We start from the raw sequence: 15,309 nt of genomic DNA on the forward strand, positions 1-15,309 counted from the left end.
CAAGTAGGTCAGGGTGGCTCGAGTTGTCTGCTTTGATATCTGTATAAATCTGTCAGAGGCTTAGGTACATTAAATGCAGCAGCTGTATGTGTAGTCCCTGCTATTCAGGGAACACAGCAAATATTGGCCTAACACCTGACATGCTTAGAGATTCATACAGTTTCTTGATTTCTTCTGAATTAACTTTAGGCAAAAGGTTCTTGCTTTTATTCATTACCTTGTCAGCTGGCATTGGGGTGGCATATTGCTTATTGGGGGGGTTGAAAAGTCACTGTTCGTAGCCTTGGCAAATAGTTCTTTTATTGGTTTGACGGTATTTTTGAGACCAGTCTTGACAACTCATATTTTAATGAGGATTCTGGTGTAATTAATATAGTTGTTACATGTGAGCTATCTCCTATACAGTGACTACCATACATATAACACTCCAATCCTCAACAACAGCCCAAGCTTTCACTTGGTCATCTGATAGGGGTACATGCATGATGGACAATAGCTAAAGCATGTTCTAATCAACTAATTTTAAACTTTTTTATAGTATAGGAATTTTTAAGAATGGAAAAATTTAAATTAATGTATGGAGAATGATATGTAGATTATTTTGCAGAAACTTCACATTCATGGAGCACATCTTACCTACACTCATGGCTTCATTTCCACACGAGTTGTGGTTACCAGGGTGCTTATAGGGACCTTGAAAAGATTTTAATGTGCCTCTAATATTTTATAGATTGTCCTATTCACTCATGAGATTTTTGCCAAATCTTTGATAGTTATTTTAAAAATGTTTGAATGTGAGCTCAGTCAATATTCCTGGTTACAAGTGATCATGAATGATTGGGAAATATGCTCTCACAGGTCTAGAACTAGTACACTGCTTCATGTCTCATCTCCTTGTTCTGCTTGGGAGTTAGGGCTATATGATTGGTTACTTGGTAACAAAAATTTACTGTATTGGCTCGAGGCAATGTCTTCTATTTTCTGTGCTGTGATTAGACTAGCAGAATGCTTAAGGGTAAAAATTAAGGCAAGTCTTGTGACTATCCAGTTTAATAACGTTTTATATGATGTGTTCTATTTTAAGTGTGAGAGCTTTTGTTTGTTGTGTTTTATTCATGCTAGTACTTTATTATTTTTGTTACTGTAGTTAATTTTATCTTGAATATTCTTGTGTTTTGTGCTTATGCTATGCACACTGAGTGCTCTTCAAATCTCAAAACTTTCATCACATTGAGAGACATATCAGTGCCTTTTGATAGATTGTTCCTTTTATCTGGCAGCACACAGACTTCTCAACCTCTTTTTCAATGTTCTTGCATGTTTATTCTGCCCTCTACATAAAAATATCACACATTTAATGCAGATTCTTTCTTGACTTTTTAACTGAAACTGATTAACTGTGCCATTTAGATTACCTCTTTTTGCATTTGTACACACCCATGGTGCAGTGGATTTTACTCTTAACTCTTGATGTCAATTTTCCTTTGCTATTCAGTGCTGACAATCCACAAGAGTTTAACACTAAGCCTGCCTGTCCTATTGACAGTTACAAACTTTTTCTCTCTCTTACCAGTCTGTGATGTAGCTAGTCCCTACCACAAAAATGTCTAGCTATTTGATGTTTGTTGTTTTAGTGGCAGATAGCAGATTTTCCATTCTATTGTCCATCTTAACTAATGTTTCTATTCCTTTTCCTTTTTTTAGGGAATGATCATAATAAAAATGAAGACTGCAGCAAATCGGTTTTACAGGAAGAAATGATATACAAAAAAAAGAAAATACCTGTATTGTTTTGTGAGTTTTGTGGGAAGCCTTGTTCTCCTAGAGGTATGTTGATCCATGTGAAAACTCACTTGAAAGAATCCAAGTGTCCACATTGCATAAAAAGTTTTTTACTGGAAGATGATCTGGATCATCGCATCAAAGTGAAACATAGCAGAGTAGTGCAAGACTACAAGTGCTCACAGTGAGTATATTAATTTTTTGTACTTGATTATATCTATAAGTTTTTTCTTTTTGTCTTTTAGAGTAGGACACACACATTTTCTTCCATGCAATTTTCCTAAAAATACTCTTCTTTTTGTCTTTTAGAATAGTACATAACATAATTTCTTCCATGCAGTTTTCCTAAATAAATCCTGAAAGTCATTATACCATAAATGGTTTTCATAGTATAAAAATACCTTGGTACTAACACTACTTGTAATAGCACTACTATTACTGCCACTGCTGCCGCCACCCAAACCCCCACCCCCTTCCCTCTCTTTCCCGTGGATTTGTGTTCTGGTCTCTGCTTTTTGTTGCTTAGTCCCTCAATATCTAGGTAAATTCTAACTTTAGAATTTTTACATTTGTATATTTTTTATTCTAATTTCTTTATTATTATTATAATTAAAAGGAAGTGCTAAATCTACCAGGGTCATACAGCGCTGCTGGGTAGGAACTGATGTAGGATCTAAAGATAATTAAGGGTGGAGATGACAATAAAGGCAAAGTTATGAGGGGCTGCGAGGAGTGCTAAAGGAAGGGTTATCAAAGTTTGTGTAATAAATCAGTTGCTGTCAAAAAGTTGGAGTCTGTGTCAAAGATAGGTCCATCAGCAAGGAGGAAAATAAAGTAAGGGCGTTAGAGCGGTGACGACATTGGAGGAAAATTCTGTGTGCTCATTGATAGACAGGACAGTCCAATAGAATATGAGAAATTGCAACAGGAACTAGACAATTCTTACAAAGGGGAACAGGACGCCTCTCCATGAGATACCCATGAGTTAGATGAGTGTGTCCGATACGTAGATGAGAGTGTTGTCTCCCAACCTCAGTATCGATGACAAGAAGGCCAGAAACCCAAACTTGGTTTCATAGAATTTTTATTTTTGTTAGTAGTGTGGTGTAACCAAAGTTGTATGGAAGAACTAGAGGATGAGGTGAATCAAATTTTTTAATAGCCTGCAAAGCTTAGTACTAAAGGAGTGAGACGATTACAAACTCTGAAGTAGGAATAGATGCAATATGGATAATTGCAATGAGAGTGGCATACAATTCAGCTGTAAAAATGCTAGCCGAGTCTAATAAATGCCCTCGCACCACACTGCCAGGAAACACTGCTGCAAACCCAACACCATCAGAGGATCTAATTTCTTTAGATTATTATTATTATAATCAAAGCTAAGTGCTAAACCCTCTTTAGCTTTAAGTTAATTTGTTTTACTAATAATGCACACCCTCCACCTTTCTCTTTTCTTCTCTTTGCAACCTAATTTAGATTATTATAATCAAAACCATGTGCTAACCCCACCAGTCATACAGCACTGCCCTTATTTAGAATAATGTATGTTTTCTAATTTGCTTAGAATTAGACTTGCCGTAAGTGTTTTTTTTAAAATGCCCATGGTTATATTTTTTTTTTAATTACTCCATCTATATTTGTGAAATTTTAATGGAGAATAAAAATAATTTAAGATCTTTTTCCTTTTTACTATTTTTTTTTATTCAGTTTGGTTTTGTTCCTATATTTATATTATGAACAGACTGCCGTGTTAGTTAAAGTTTCATTCACAATGCTTCCGCAAATCCGAATTTTGATTTGCATGCCTTTTGCATAGTACGTTTTGCTGCAACCCACACTGGGCAGCGCTGAAGTCAACGGAGTTGACGAACAAAGTTTTGATGGAGCTGGAAGAGATGCAGTAAGGAAGAGCAAGAGGAAGAAGAAGAAACTGTTCCTTCTAAAAACTTTGAGACAAAATTGATGGCCGAGGCATTTTCTCTTATAGAGAGACGTCTCCGTATGTTTGAGCTTCAGGACCTCAATATCGAGAGATTCTCAAAGGATTCAATTGGTGTTAATTCTATCTCATGCTACCGTCTTATATACGACAAGAGAAAAACTATGCTTCTAAGCTGTTGTGTTCTGAGCACCTCTGCAAAAACAGTGATTGTGTGTGAGTGAGGTGAAAGTGTTCAATGATGATGAAAGTATTTTCTTTTTGGGGATTTTCTTTCTTTTTTTGGGTCACCCTGCCTCGGTGGGAGACGGCCGACTTGTTGAAAAAAAAAAAAAAAAAAAAACTATGCAAACTTCCTTAGACAAATTCATCAGACCAGTGCCCTCTACCTCAAAAGCCTCTTCAGATGTTGAAGAAACCCAGGTCTACGAAACTCTTAACTGACTTGATGACAAAATGCATGAGGTTGAAGACCCTCTCCCCCAGTAGCCCCACACAACCTCTGATCTTCCTCTCATCCATCACCTCAAGTTTCTTGTACCAGTTATCCATTTCACTGTTGGTGCCGTATAGGTACGGCTTACAAGCCAGTGTCAGTGACGTATTAATACGCCAAAATTCTAGCGGCTTTGAATCTAGCAGGAGAAAGCTGGTAGACCTACGTGTGAGAGAATGGGTCTGAGTAGTCAAGTTTTTTTTTTTTCTCTCCTCAACAAGTCGGCTGTCTCCCACCGAGGCAGGGTGACCCAAAAAAGAAAGAAAATCCCCAAAAAGAAAATACTTTCATCATCATTCAATACTTTCACCACACTCGCACATTATCACTGTTTTTGCAGAGGTGCTCAGAATACAACAGTTTAAGATACACAACATATCCCTCCAAACTGCCAATATCCCAAACCCCTCCTTTAAAGTGCAGGCATTGTACTTCCCATTTCCAGGACTCAAGTCTGACTATATGAAAATAACCGGTTTCCCTGAATCCCTTCACTAAATATTACCCTGCTCACACTCCAACAGATCGTCAGGTCCCAAGTACCATTCGTCTCTATTCACTCCTATCTAACACGCTCACGCACGCTTGCTGGAAGTGTGCGCAGTATAAAAAAATCAGGGCACCTGCATTGCATTGTGGGAATGCCATTTCAATAGTTTACCATGCCTTGCAGTAAGAAATACAGTGGTACCTTGACTTACGAGTTTAATTCATTCCGTGACAGAGCTCGTAACTCAATTTGCTTGCATATCAAATCAATTTTCCTCATTGAAATTAATTGAAATGACATTAACCCATTTCAGCCCCAAAAATAACCACCCCAATTTTTTATGTTACAGTTTTCAAATAAGAAAAATGTATTTATAAATAAGAAATGTTGCATACTCCACCCATCACCTTCACTACTCCACCCAACACCATCTTTACTACACCCACCACCCTCTCTACTCCACCCACCATTATCAATACTCCATCCACTACCCTCACTTCTACTACACCCACCACCATCTCTACTTCATTCACCACCTTCACTAATCCACCCACCTCCATCCACCATTATCACTACTCCATTCATACTTGGAAGAGGAAAAACAAGAGGAAAATGGAAGAAGTACACAGTAAAGGGGTTAGTTGGTGTGTTCATGTGTGTGTAAAGGAAGTTGGATGTCCTGGCCCTAAGCGAAACAAAGCTGAAGGGGGTAGGGGAGTTTCGGTGGGGAGAGATAAATGGGATTAAGTCTGAGAGAGTTAGAGCTAAGGAAGGGGTAGCAATAATGTTGAAGGATCAGTTATGGAAGGAGAAGAGGGAATATAAATGTGTAAATTCAAGGATTATGTGGATTAAAATAAGGGTTGGATGTGAAAAGAGGGTCATAATAAGCATGTATGCACCTGAAGAAGAGAGGAGTGTAGAGGAGAGAGGGATTTTAGGAGATGTTAAATGAATGTATAGGAACCTTTGAACCAAGTGAGTAATTGTGGTAGGGGCCCTAAATGCTAAAGGAGGAGAAACATTTAGAGAGGGTGTGGTAGGTAAGTTTGGGGTGTCAGGTGTAAATGATAATGGGAGCCCTTTGATTGAATTTTGTATAGAGAGGGGTTTAGTATAGGTAATACATATTTTAAGAAAAAGAGGGTAAATAAGTATACAAGATATGATGTAGGGCGTAATGACAGTAGTTTGTTGGACTATGTCTGTTGAGTAGACTTCAGGATGTACATGTTAGAGGGGCCACAGATATATCAGATCACTTTTTAGTTGTAGTTACAGTGAGAGAAAAAGGTAGATGGGATACAAGGAAAATAGAAGCATCAAGTAAGGGAGAGGTGAAGGTTTATAAACTAAAAGAGGAGGCAGTTAGGGTAAGATATAAACTATTGGAGGATAGATGGTCTAGTGAGAGTATAGGCAATGCGGTCGAAGATGTATGGGGTAGGTTTAAAAATGTAGTGTTAGTGTTCAGTAGAAGTTTGTGGTTACAGGAAAGTGGGTGCAGGAGGGAAAAAGAGTGATTGGTGGAATGATGATGTAAATAGTAGTAAGGGAGAAAAGTTAGCATATGAGAGGTTTTTACAAAGTAGAAGTGATGCAAAGAGGGAAGAGTATATGGAGAGAAAAAGAGAGGTTAAGAGACTGGTGAAGCAATGAAAAATGAGAGTGGGTGAGATGTTATCAACAAATTTTGTTGAAAATAAGAAAAAGTTTTGGAGTGAGATTAACAAGTTGAGGAAGCCAAGGGAACAAATGGATGTGTCAATTAAAAATAGGAGAGGATAGTTAGAGGTATCAGGAAGATGGAGGGAATATTTTGAGGAAATGTTAAATGTTGATGAAGATAGGAAAGCTGTGATTTCGTGTATAGGGCAAGGAGGAATAACATCTTGGAGGAGTGAGAAAGAGCCAGTTGTGAGTGTGGGGGAAGTTCATGAGGCAGTGGTAGAATGAAAGGGGTAGGGCAGCTGGGATTGATGGGTAAAGTTAGAAATGTTAAAAGCAGGTGGGGATATAGTTTTGGAATGGTTGGTGCTATTATTTAATAAATGTATGGAAGAGGGTAAGGTACTTAGGGATTAGCAGAGAGCATGCATAGTTCCTTTGTATAAAGGCAAAGGGGACAAAAGAGAGTGCAAAAATTATAGGGAAATAAGTCTGTTAAAGCTAAAGAAGGAGTAGCAATAATGTTGAAGGATAAGCTATGGCAGGAAAAGAGGGACTATAAATGTATTAATTCAAGGATTATGTGGAGTAAAATAAAGGTTGGATGTGAGAAGTTGGTTATAATAAGCGTATACGCACCTGGAGAAGAGAGAAGTATAGAGGAGAGAGAGAGATTTTGGGAAATGTTGAGTGAATGCGTGAGGAGTTTTGAACCAAGTGTGAGAGTACTTGTGGTTGGGGATTTTAATGCTAAAGTGGGTAAAAATGTTGTGGAGGGAGTAGTAAGTAAATTTGGGGTGCCAGGGGTAAATGAAAATGGGGAGCCTTTAATTGAGCTATGTGTAGAAAGAGATTTGGTAATAAGTAATACATATTTTATGAAAAAGAGGATAAATAAATATACAAGGTATGATGTAGCACATAATGAAAGTAGTTTGTTAGATTATGTATTGGTGGATAAGAGGTTGATGGGTAGGCTCCAGGATGTACATGTTTATAGAGGGGCAACTGCTATATCGGATCATTATTTAGTTGTTGCTACAGTTAGAGTAAGAGGTAGATGGGATAAGAGGAATATGGCAACAAGAAGTAAGAGGGAGGTGAAAGTGTATAAACTAAGGGAGGAGGAAGTTCGGGTGAAATATAAGCAACTATTGGCAGAAAGGTGGGCTGGTGCAGGTATGAGTAGTGGGGGGGTTGAAGAGGGTTGGAATAGTTTTAAAAATGCAGTATTAGACTGTGGGGCAGAAGTTTGTGGTTATAGGAGGGTGGGTGCAGGAGGAAAGAGGAGTGATTGGTGGAATGATGAAGTAAAGGGTGTGATAAAAGAGAAGGTAGCTTATGAGAGGTATTTACAAAGCAGAAGTGTTACAAGAAGAGCAGAGTATATGGAGAGTAAAAGAAAGGTGAAGAGAGTGGCGAGAGAGTGCAAAAGGAGAGCGGATGGTAGAGTGGGAGAGGTACTGCAAGAAATTTTAATGAAAATAAGAAAAAAATTTGGAGTTAAACCAGTTAAGAAAGCCTAGGGAACAAATGGATTTGTCAGTTAAAAACAGAGTAGGGGAGTTAGTAGATGGGGAGATAGAGGTTTTGGGTAGATGGCGTGAATATTTTGAGGAACTTTTAAATGTCAACGAAGAAAGGGAGGCGGTAATTTCATGCACTGGCCAGGGAGGTATACCATCTTTTATGAGTGAAGAACAGCAGGATGTGAGTGTGGGGGAGGTGCGTGAGGCATTACGTAGAATGAAAGGGGGTAAAGCAGCTGGAACTGATGGGATCATGACAGAAATGTTAAAAGCAGGGGGGGTACATAGTGTTGGAATGGTTGGTATTTTTGTTTAATAAATGTATGAAAGAGGGGAAGGTACCTAGGGATTGGCGGAGAGCGTGTATAGTCCCTTTATATAAAGGGAAGGGGGACAAAAGAGATTGTAAAAATTATAGAGGAATAAGTTTACTGAGTATACCAGGAAAAGTGTACTGTAGGGTTATTATTGAAAGAATTAGAGGTAAGACAGAATGTAGAATTGCAGATGAGCAAGGAGGTTTTAGAGTGGGTAGGGGATGTGTATATCAAGTGTTTACATTGAAGCATATATGTGAGCAGTATTTAGATAAAGGTAGGGAAGTTTTTATTGCATTTATGGATTTAGAAAAGGCATATGATAGAGTGGATAGAGGAGCAATGTGGCAGATGTTGCAAGTATATGGAATAGGTGGTAAGTTACTAAATGCTGTAAAGAGTTTTTATGAGGATAGTGAGGCCTAGGTTAGGGTGTGTAGAAGAGAGGGAGACTATTTCCCAGTAAAAGTAGGTCTTAGACAGGGATGTGTAATGTCACCATGGTTAATATATTTATCGATGGGGTTGTAAAAGAAGTAAATGCTAGGGTGTTCGGGAGAGGGGTAGGATTAAATTATGGGGAATTAAATACAAAATGGGAAGTGACACAGTTACTTTTTGCTGATACTGTGCTAATGGGAGATTCTAAAGAAAAATTGCAAAGGTTATTAGATGAATTTGGGAGTGTGTGTAAGGGTAGAAAGTTGAAAGTGAACATAGAAAAGAGTAAGGTGATGAGAGTATCAAATGATTTAGATAAAGAAAAATTGGATATCAAATTGGGGAGGAGGAGTATGGAACAAGTGAATGTTTTCAGATATCTGGGAGTTGACATGTCAGCAGATGGATTTATCAAGGATGAGGTTAATCATAGAATTGATGAGGGAAAAAAGGCGAGTGGTGCATTGAGGTACATGTGGAGGCAAAAAATGTTATCTATGGAGGCAAAGAAGGGAATGTATGAAAGTATAGTAGTACCAACACTCTTATATGGGTGTGAAGGTTGGGTTGTAAATGCTGCAACGAGGAGGCGGTTGGAGGCAGTGGAGATGTCCTGTCTAAGGGCAATGTATGGTATAAATATTATGCAGAAAATTTGGAGTGTGGAAATTAGGAGAAGGTGTGGAGTTAATAAAAGTATTAGTCAGAGGGCTAAAGAGGGTTTGTTGAGGTGGTTTGGTCATTTAGAGAGAATGGATCAAAGTAGAATGACATGGAGAGCGTATAAATCTGTAGGGTAAGGAAGGCGGGGTAGGGGTCATCCTCGAAAGGGTTGGAGGGAGGGGGTAAAGGAGGTGTTGTGGGCAAGGGGTTTGGACTTCCAGCAAGCGTGCGTGAGTGTGTTAGATAGGAGTGAATGGAGACAAATGGTATTTGGGACCTGATGAGCTGTTGGAGTGTGATCAGGGTAATATTTAGTGAAGGGATTCAGGGAAACCGGTTATTGTATATAACCGGACTTGAGTCTTGGAAATGGGAAGTACAATGCCTGCACTCTAAAGGAGGGGTTTGAGATATTGGCAGTTTGGAGGGATATACTGTGTATTTTTATACGTATATACTTCTAAACTGTTGTATTCTGGGCACCTCTGCAAAAACAGTGATTATGTGTGAGTGAGGTGAGTGTTGAATGATGAAAGTATTTTCTTTTTGGGTCACCCTGTCTCGGTGGGAGACAGGGTGACCCGACTTGTTGAAAAAAAAAAAAAAAAGTCTTGAGTATACCTGGTAAAGTGTATGGTAGAGTTATCATTGAAAGAATTAAGAGTAGGATAGCAGATGAACAAGGAGGCTTTAGGAAAGGTAGGGGGTGTGTAGACCAAGTGTTTACAGTGAAACATATAGGTGAACAGTATTTAGATAAGGTTAAAGAGGTTTTTGTGACACTTATGGATTTGGAAAAGGCGTATGACAGGGTGGATAGGGGGGCAATGTGGCAGATGTTGCAGGTGTATGGTAGGTTACTGAAAGCAGTGAAGAGTTTTTACGAGGATAGTGAGGCTCAGGTTAGAGTATGTAGGAAAGAGGGAGATTATTTCCCAGTAAAAGTAGACCTTGGACAAGGATGTGTGATGTCACCGTGGTTGTTCACTGTATTTATAGGTGGGGTTGTAAGAGAAGTGAATGTGAGGGTCTTTGGCAAGAGGTGTGGAGTTAAAAGATAAAGAATCAAACACAAAGTGGGAGTTGTTACAGTTGATTTTTGCTGATGACACTGTGTTCTTGGGAGATTCTGAAGAGAAGTTGCAGAAGTTGGTGGATGAATTTGGTAGGGTATGTAAAAGAAGAAAATTAAAAGTGAATATAGGAAAGAGTAAAGTTATGAGTATAACAAAAAGATTAGGTGATGAAAGATTGGATATCAGATTGGAGGGAGAGAGTATGGAGGAGGTGAATGTATTCAGATATTTGGGAGTGGACGTGTCAGCAGATTGGTCTATGAAAGATGAGGAACAGAATTCCATCATTAAGTGAGGAGAGGTTGTATTGTCTTTAAGTTTTCAACGAACAATGGGGCAGAGAGAGAACAATAATAATTGAAATAGAAAAATGACAAAATAACAACTTATGAACAATTCAAAGATACAGCCTTCTGGAATGTAAGTTGGGCAGACGTCTGTACTGTATATAAAATGAAATTTGCAAATTGTTTTAGAATACTTGTAAATGTTATTGATTCTACTTGAAATTTTTATTTTAGGTTTTCAGACAGTGAAACACTGGAAGCTGCAAATTGTAATCTTAAGATGAATGCCTTATCCTATAACAAGAGTATTTCCTGCCCAGACTGTGGGAGAATGTTTCAAGATATTGCTTCCCTCAGCTCACATGCAGCTGAACAAAATCACGCAAGTGTAAAGAATTCTTGTTGGATATGTGGGTTGTGTGGTTCAGCTTTCTTGGAGGAAAATCAGTTGACTGAACATATGATGACACATGAACTGCATTCTGGAGGTCAGTTGATACCTCCCGATTTCTTTAGATATAATTCTGGACAAAATGTGGTTATATCTGGCAAACATTAAAAAGAGCATTTTGATATTGGTTCAGTCAGTGCTTAGTCCAGTAACAGTTCCAAATTCAGATCATAAAAAATAGGGGGATGAAATGAATATTTTCAGTCAACTCCAGTAGGCCTTATGATTAGTAAAGCTTAATAAAATTACATAAACTATCTCCCTCCCTCATAATTAATGAAACTGTTGAGAGCCTCTGTCTTATTAATCAATCAAATGCAAATTTTATGCCATCAAACCAGCACTGGACCCACAAATGTCATACAGTATGTGACAATCAAAACACTGGAGAGAAAGAACTAGATGCCAAAATGTATACTTTCCTAGTGCATCAGCAATGATTGAGAATCTTATTTGACAGTAATGGCATGCATCCCATCAACTACTGGTGCAGCTCCTAAATTAAACATAGCAGCTAGACAAGTTTGTCAAGTATGGTTGTTGATGCTACTTAACTGAACATGTAGTCTCTAAAGTAGTTTGTATAATATCTTATTTCTTGTTCCTGTAGATCTACACAAGTGACAATGGCATTAATAACATGGATGTATGTATGACACACTGAAAGGGCTAAAACCGATGAAAGTTACCCAAAAAAAAGATATTGTAATTTATTAAATGTTCACAGAACACAATGTCTGTCTATGCATGTGCACACAACGTATGGGCAACTACTTGCCTCCAATGAATAAAATGAGGGTATACAAAATTCTTTTAAAACATTTAATTTTCATATTAGTCTAAAATAATGTAGTTACAGATTACAAATTCCCTTGAAGAGTGATGCATATATAAAGAAATACATGAATGCCCTTACAGTAATTACAGCATATAAATTTGCAGTATATCAGAGTAATAAAATTTGTATACAAAATTATCTTTTTTTTTTTTTTTTTGCTTATTAATATTCAGTATGGAATAATCATATTTAACCTATTGGCTATCCAAGTACAGTGGACCCCTGCATAACTATCACCTCCCAATGCGACCAATTATGTAAGTGTATTTATGTAAGTGCATCTGTACATGTATGTTTGGGGGTCTGAAATGGACTAATCTACTTCACAATATTCCTTATGGGAACAAATTCAGTCAGTACTGGCACCTGAACATACTTACGGAATGAAAAAATATCGTTAACCGGGGGTCCACTGTATTTATAAACTGTTGTTCAGTGCTTTCTTTGATTGTCATATAAACTTGAAGTGGAACCTCGACTTATGAGTGTCCCAATGTACGAGTTTTTAGAGATACGAGCAGTTGCTCTGTCGATTTTTTGCTCTGAGTTACGAGCCAGCTTTCCCCTCGACCCAAAACCTGCACACCTTGCTTGTTTATCTATGATTTCATGCTTTAATTCCATGGAAATCATCCTTTTTTTTTTTTTTTTTTTTTTGCACTGTTCATTATACTTACTTTCTTGGGACTCATGGTTAGAAAAGAGAAATTTGGCCAAATGACTGTAAATAATGTTAGCAAAGCACGAGAGAAATGCTTCCACAGCGAGGTAAACAGTGCATTGAGTTGGCGGCATTCTGAAGCTCTATTATTATAATTATTATTAATTTAGGGAACTGGAGCACAGATCTTATTCCTTAGAACAAGAGCCCCTCGCCAGCATCAAGGAACCTTGACGTTGGCGAGGGGCTATTGATCTAAGGAATTGGATGTGTGCTCCAGTTCCCTAAATAGATAATAATACAACAAATTGTATCAGTTAAGTTCAGCAATAAAATGTAGCATTGAGAGAGTAGCAAGTTAAACGATAGAAAAAAGACAAAACGAAACGAACTCCTCCAACGTTGTTGGAGGTTTATAGGGCCACTGACATCATATGCTGCACTGCCTCTCCCATCTGTGCTCCAAGTGTGTAAGTATACACTTTATATAAAGTTTATTTCTTTACATTCTCTATTATGTTTTTATACTATTTCTTATTTATGAATACACTGTTTCAGTGTTTTCCTTAGGAAACTAGTAAGCTACAGCAGTTAGCTTCACAAACACTCCATTTTCTCTTATAATAAGAGCATGGGAAGATACTATAGTGACTGGGAGACGAAATGGCGGATGCTGCTGCCGCCACCATCACTCGCCATGTTATCGCATGTTTTATTCATTCTAGAGTATATATCATGTTTCTGTGTTAATTATATTCTTTATTATGTCATATTAGATGAATTGTGATACATAAATAAGCCACAGAGTTGATATCAGCATCATATTCAAGTATTTTGTCCTGCCTCCAGAGAGCAGGATTCTGCTGGAATAGATCAACAATGGCATTTCAATTAATTTAAATGAGGAAAATTGATTTGATATACAGTGGTACCTCTAGTTACGAACTTAATTTGTTCCAGATGGCTGCTAGTGTGCTGATACCGAATGAATTTGTTCCCGTAAGGTATAACATAAATTAGATTAGTCTGTTTTAGACCCCCAAAAATAGACAAAAGCACACACATAATTGTTCAAGTTGGGAGCTGTTCGAAACTCGAGGTACCACTGTACGAGCAAATTGAGTTATGAGGTAGGCCACAGAACAGATAAAACTCGAAATTCAAAATTCCACTGTATTGTATTTAATTATAATAATATTATTATTATTATAATAAAAAAGAAGCGCTAAGCCACAAGGGCTATACAGCACTGCAGGGTAGGGAAGGAAGCGAGGGTATTGGATGGCAGAAGGGAGGAGGGATGATCAGTAGGTTACAGAAAACAGCGGGGCAGGGGATAGTACGGGGGAAGAGGGTAGCAAGAGATTGAAGTAGAAAGGGCTGAAGGTATCAGAATTTGTGAAGTCAGTTGTTGTCAAAAAGTCAATGAGAGAGTCTGGATGAAAGGTGGGTCCATCAGCGAGAAGGGAGAGCAGCAGAGCGAAGACGACGATGGAGGTAAATTCTGCGTGCTCGTTGATAAAGTGGGCAGTCCAACAGAATGTGGCTGACTGATAATGGAACTTGGCAATTCTCACAGAGAGGAGCAGGGCGCCTCTCCACGAGATATCCATGAGTAAGACGAGTATGGCCAATGCGAAGACGGGAGAAAGTAGTCTCCCAACCTCGACACTGGTGATAAGAAGACGGCCAGTAACCTATACTCGGTTTAATAGATTGAAGTTTGTTGCCGAGCATAGTAGACCAACGTTGCCAACGGGTGTGAAGTTGGGAAGATATTGCAGCAAAATAGTCCATAAATGGAATACCTCTACATGAAACTGGTAGGTCATGTACTGCTGACCGCGCAGCAGTGTCTGCCTGTTCATTGCCCTGTACGTCAACATGACCAGGGACCCAACAAAAAACAATATCTTTATGCTTGGTAAAGATGCGGCATAGCCAAAGTTGGATACGGAGGACTAAGGGGTGAGGTGTATCAAATTTCTGTATAGCCTGTAAAGCACTAAGGGAGTCTGAGACAACCACAAATGATGACACAGGCATAGATGCAATACGGATAAGTGCTGTAAGGATGGCATACAATTCAGCAGTAAAAATACTAGCCGAAGATAGTAAATGCCCTTGTACGACGCTGTCCGGAAACACTGCTGCGAATCCTACGCCGTCAGAAGACTTAGAGCCATCTGTGTACACAGCAATGGCATGAGAATGAGAGTGAAAGTGGTCAAGAAAAAGAGAGCGGGAAGCGACCGTAGACAGTTGGGCTTTCGAGCAAGGGAGAAAGAACAGACTCGAACAGCTGGAACTTCCCAGGGGGGTAGGGAAAAGTGAGATGCTACTTGTACATAGAAAGGTGGTAATTGAAGAGAAGACAAGAGCGAATGAAGGCGAAGAGAGAAGAGACGGAGTAAACAGGGGCGGCGAACAAATAAAGAATGTCTACTAATATCAGTGACCATTCTATAAATGGAAGGATTGCGGAGATCATGAGAGTGTACATAGTAGCGAAGGCAATGGGCATCACGGCGATCGGATAAGGATGGAACATTCGCTTCTGCATAGAGGCTCTCAACAGGGGAAGAGCGAAAAGCACCAAGGCATAAACGTAATCCTTGGTGATGAATGGGGTTAAGGCTAGAGAGAGTAGCAGGAGATGCCGCTGAAT

At 38.7% G+C, this 15,309-nt stretch overlaps 1 protein-coding gene across 4 annotated transcripts in view; it reads left to right on the forward strand.

Annotated features, from left to right (window-relative positions):
• The window catches only part of LOC128700711 (uncharacterized), a 74,113-nt gene extending 62,241 nt beyond the window's left edge, over nucleotides 1-11,872 (forward strand). For all 4 annotated transcript variants that reach the window (XM_053794054.2, XM_053794052.2, XM_053794053.2 and 1 more), the window contains 2 exons: nucleotides 1,705-1,966; nucleotides 10,926-11,872. In XM_053794054.2, the coding sequence (XP_053650029.2) occupies nucleotides 1,705-1,966; nucleotides 10,926-11,250 (587 nt within the window). In that variant the 3' untranslated portion in view covers nucleotides 11,251-11,872. The remainder of the gene's footprint in view (nucleotides 1-1,704; nucleotides 1,967-10,925) is intronic.
• Nucleotides 11,873-15,309: the final 3,437 nt, after the last annotated feature.

Source organism: Cherax quadricarinatus, chromosome 56, assembly GCF_038502225.1.
Source record: "Cherax quadricarinatus isolate ZL_2023a chromosome 56, ASM3850222v1, whole genome shotgun sequence".
NCBI lineage: Eukaryota > Metazoa > Arthropoda > Malacostraca > Decapoda > Parastacidae > Cherax > Cherax quadricarinatus.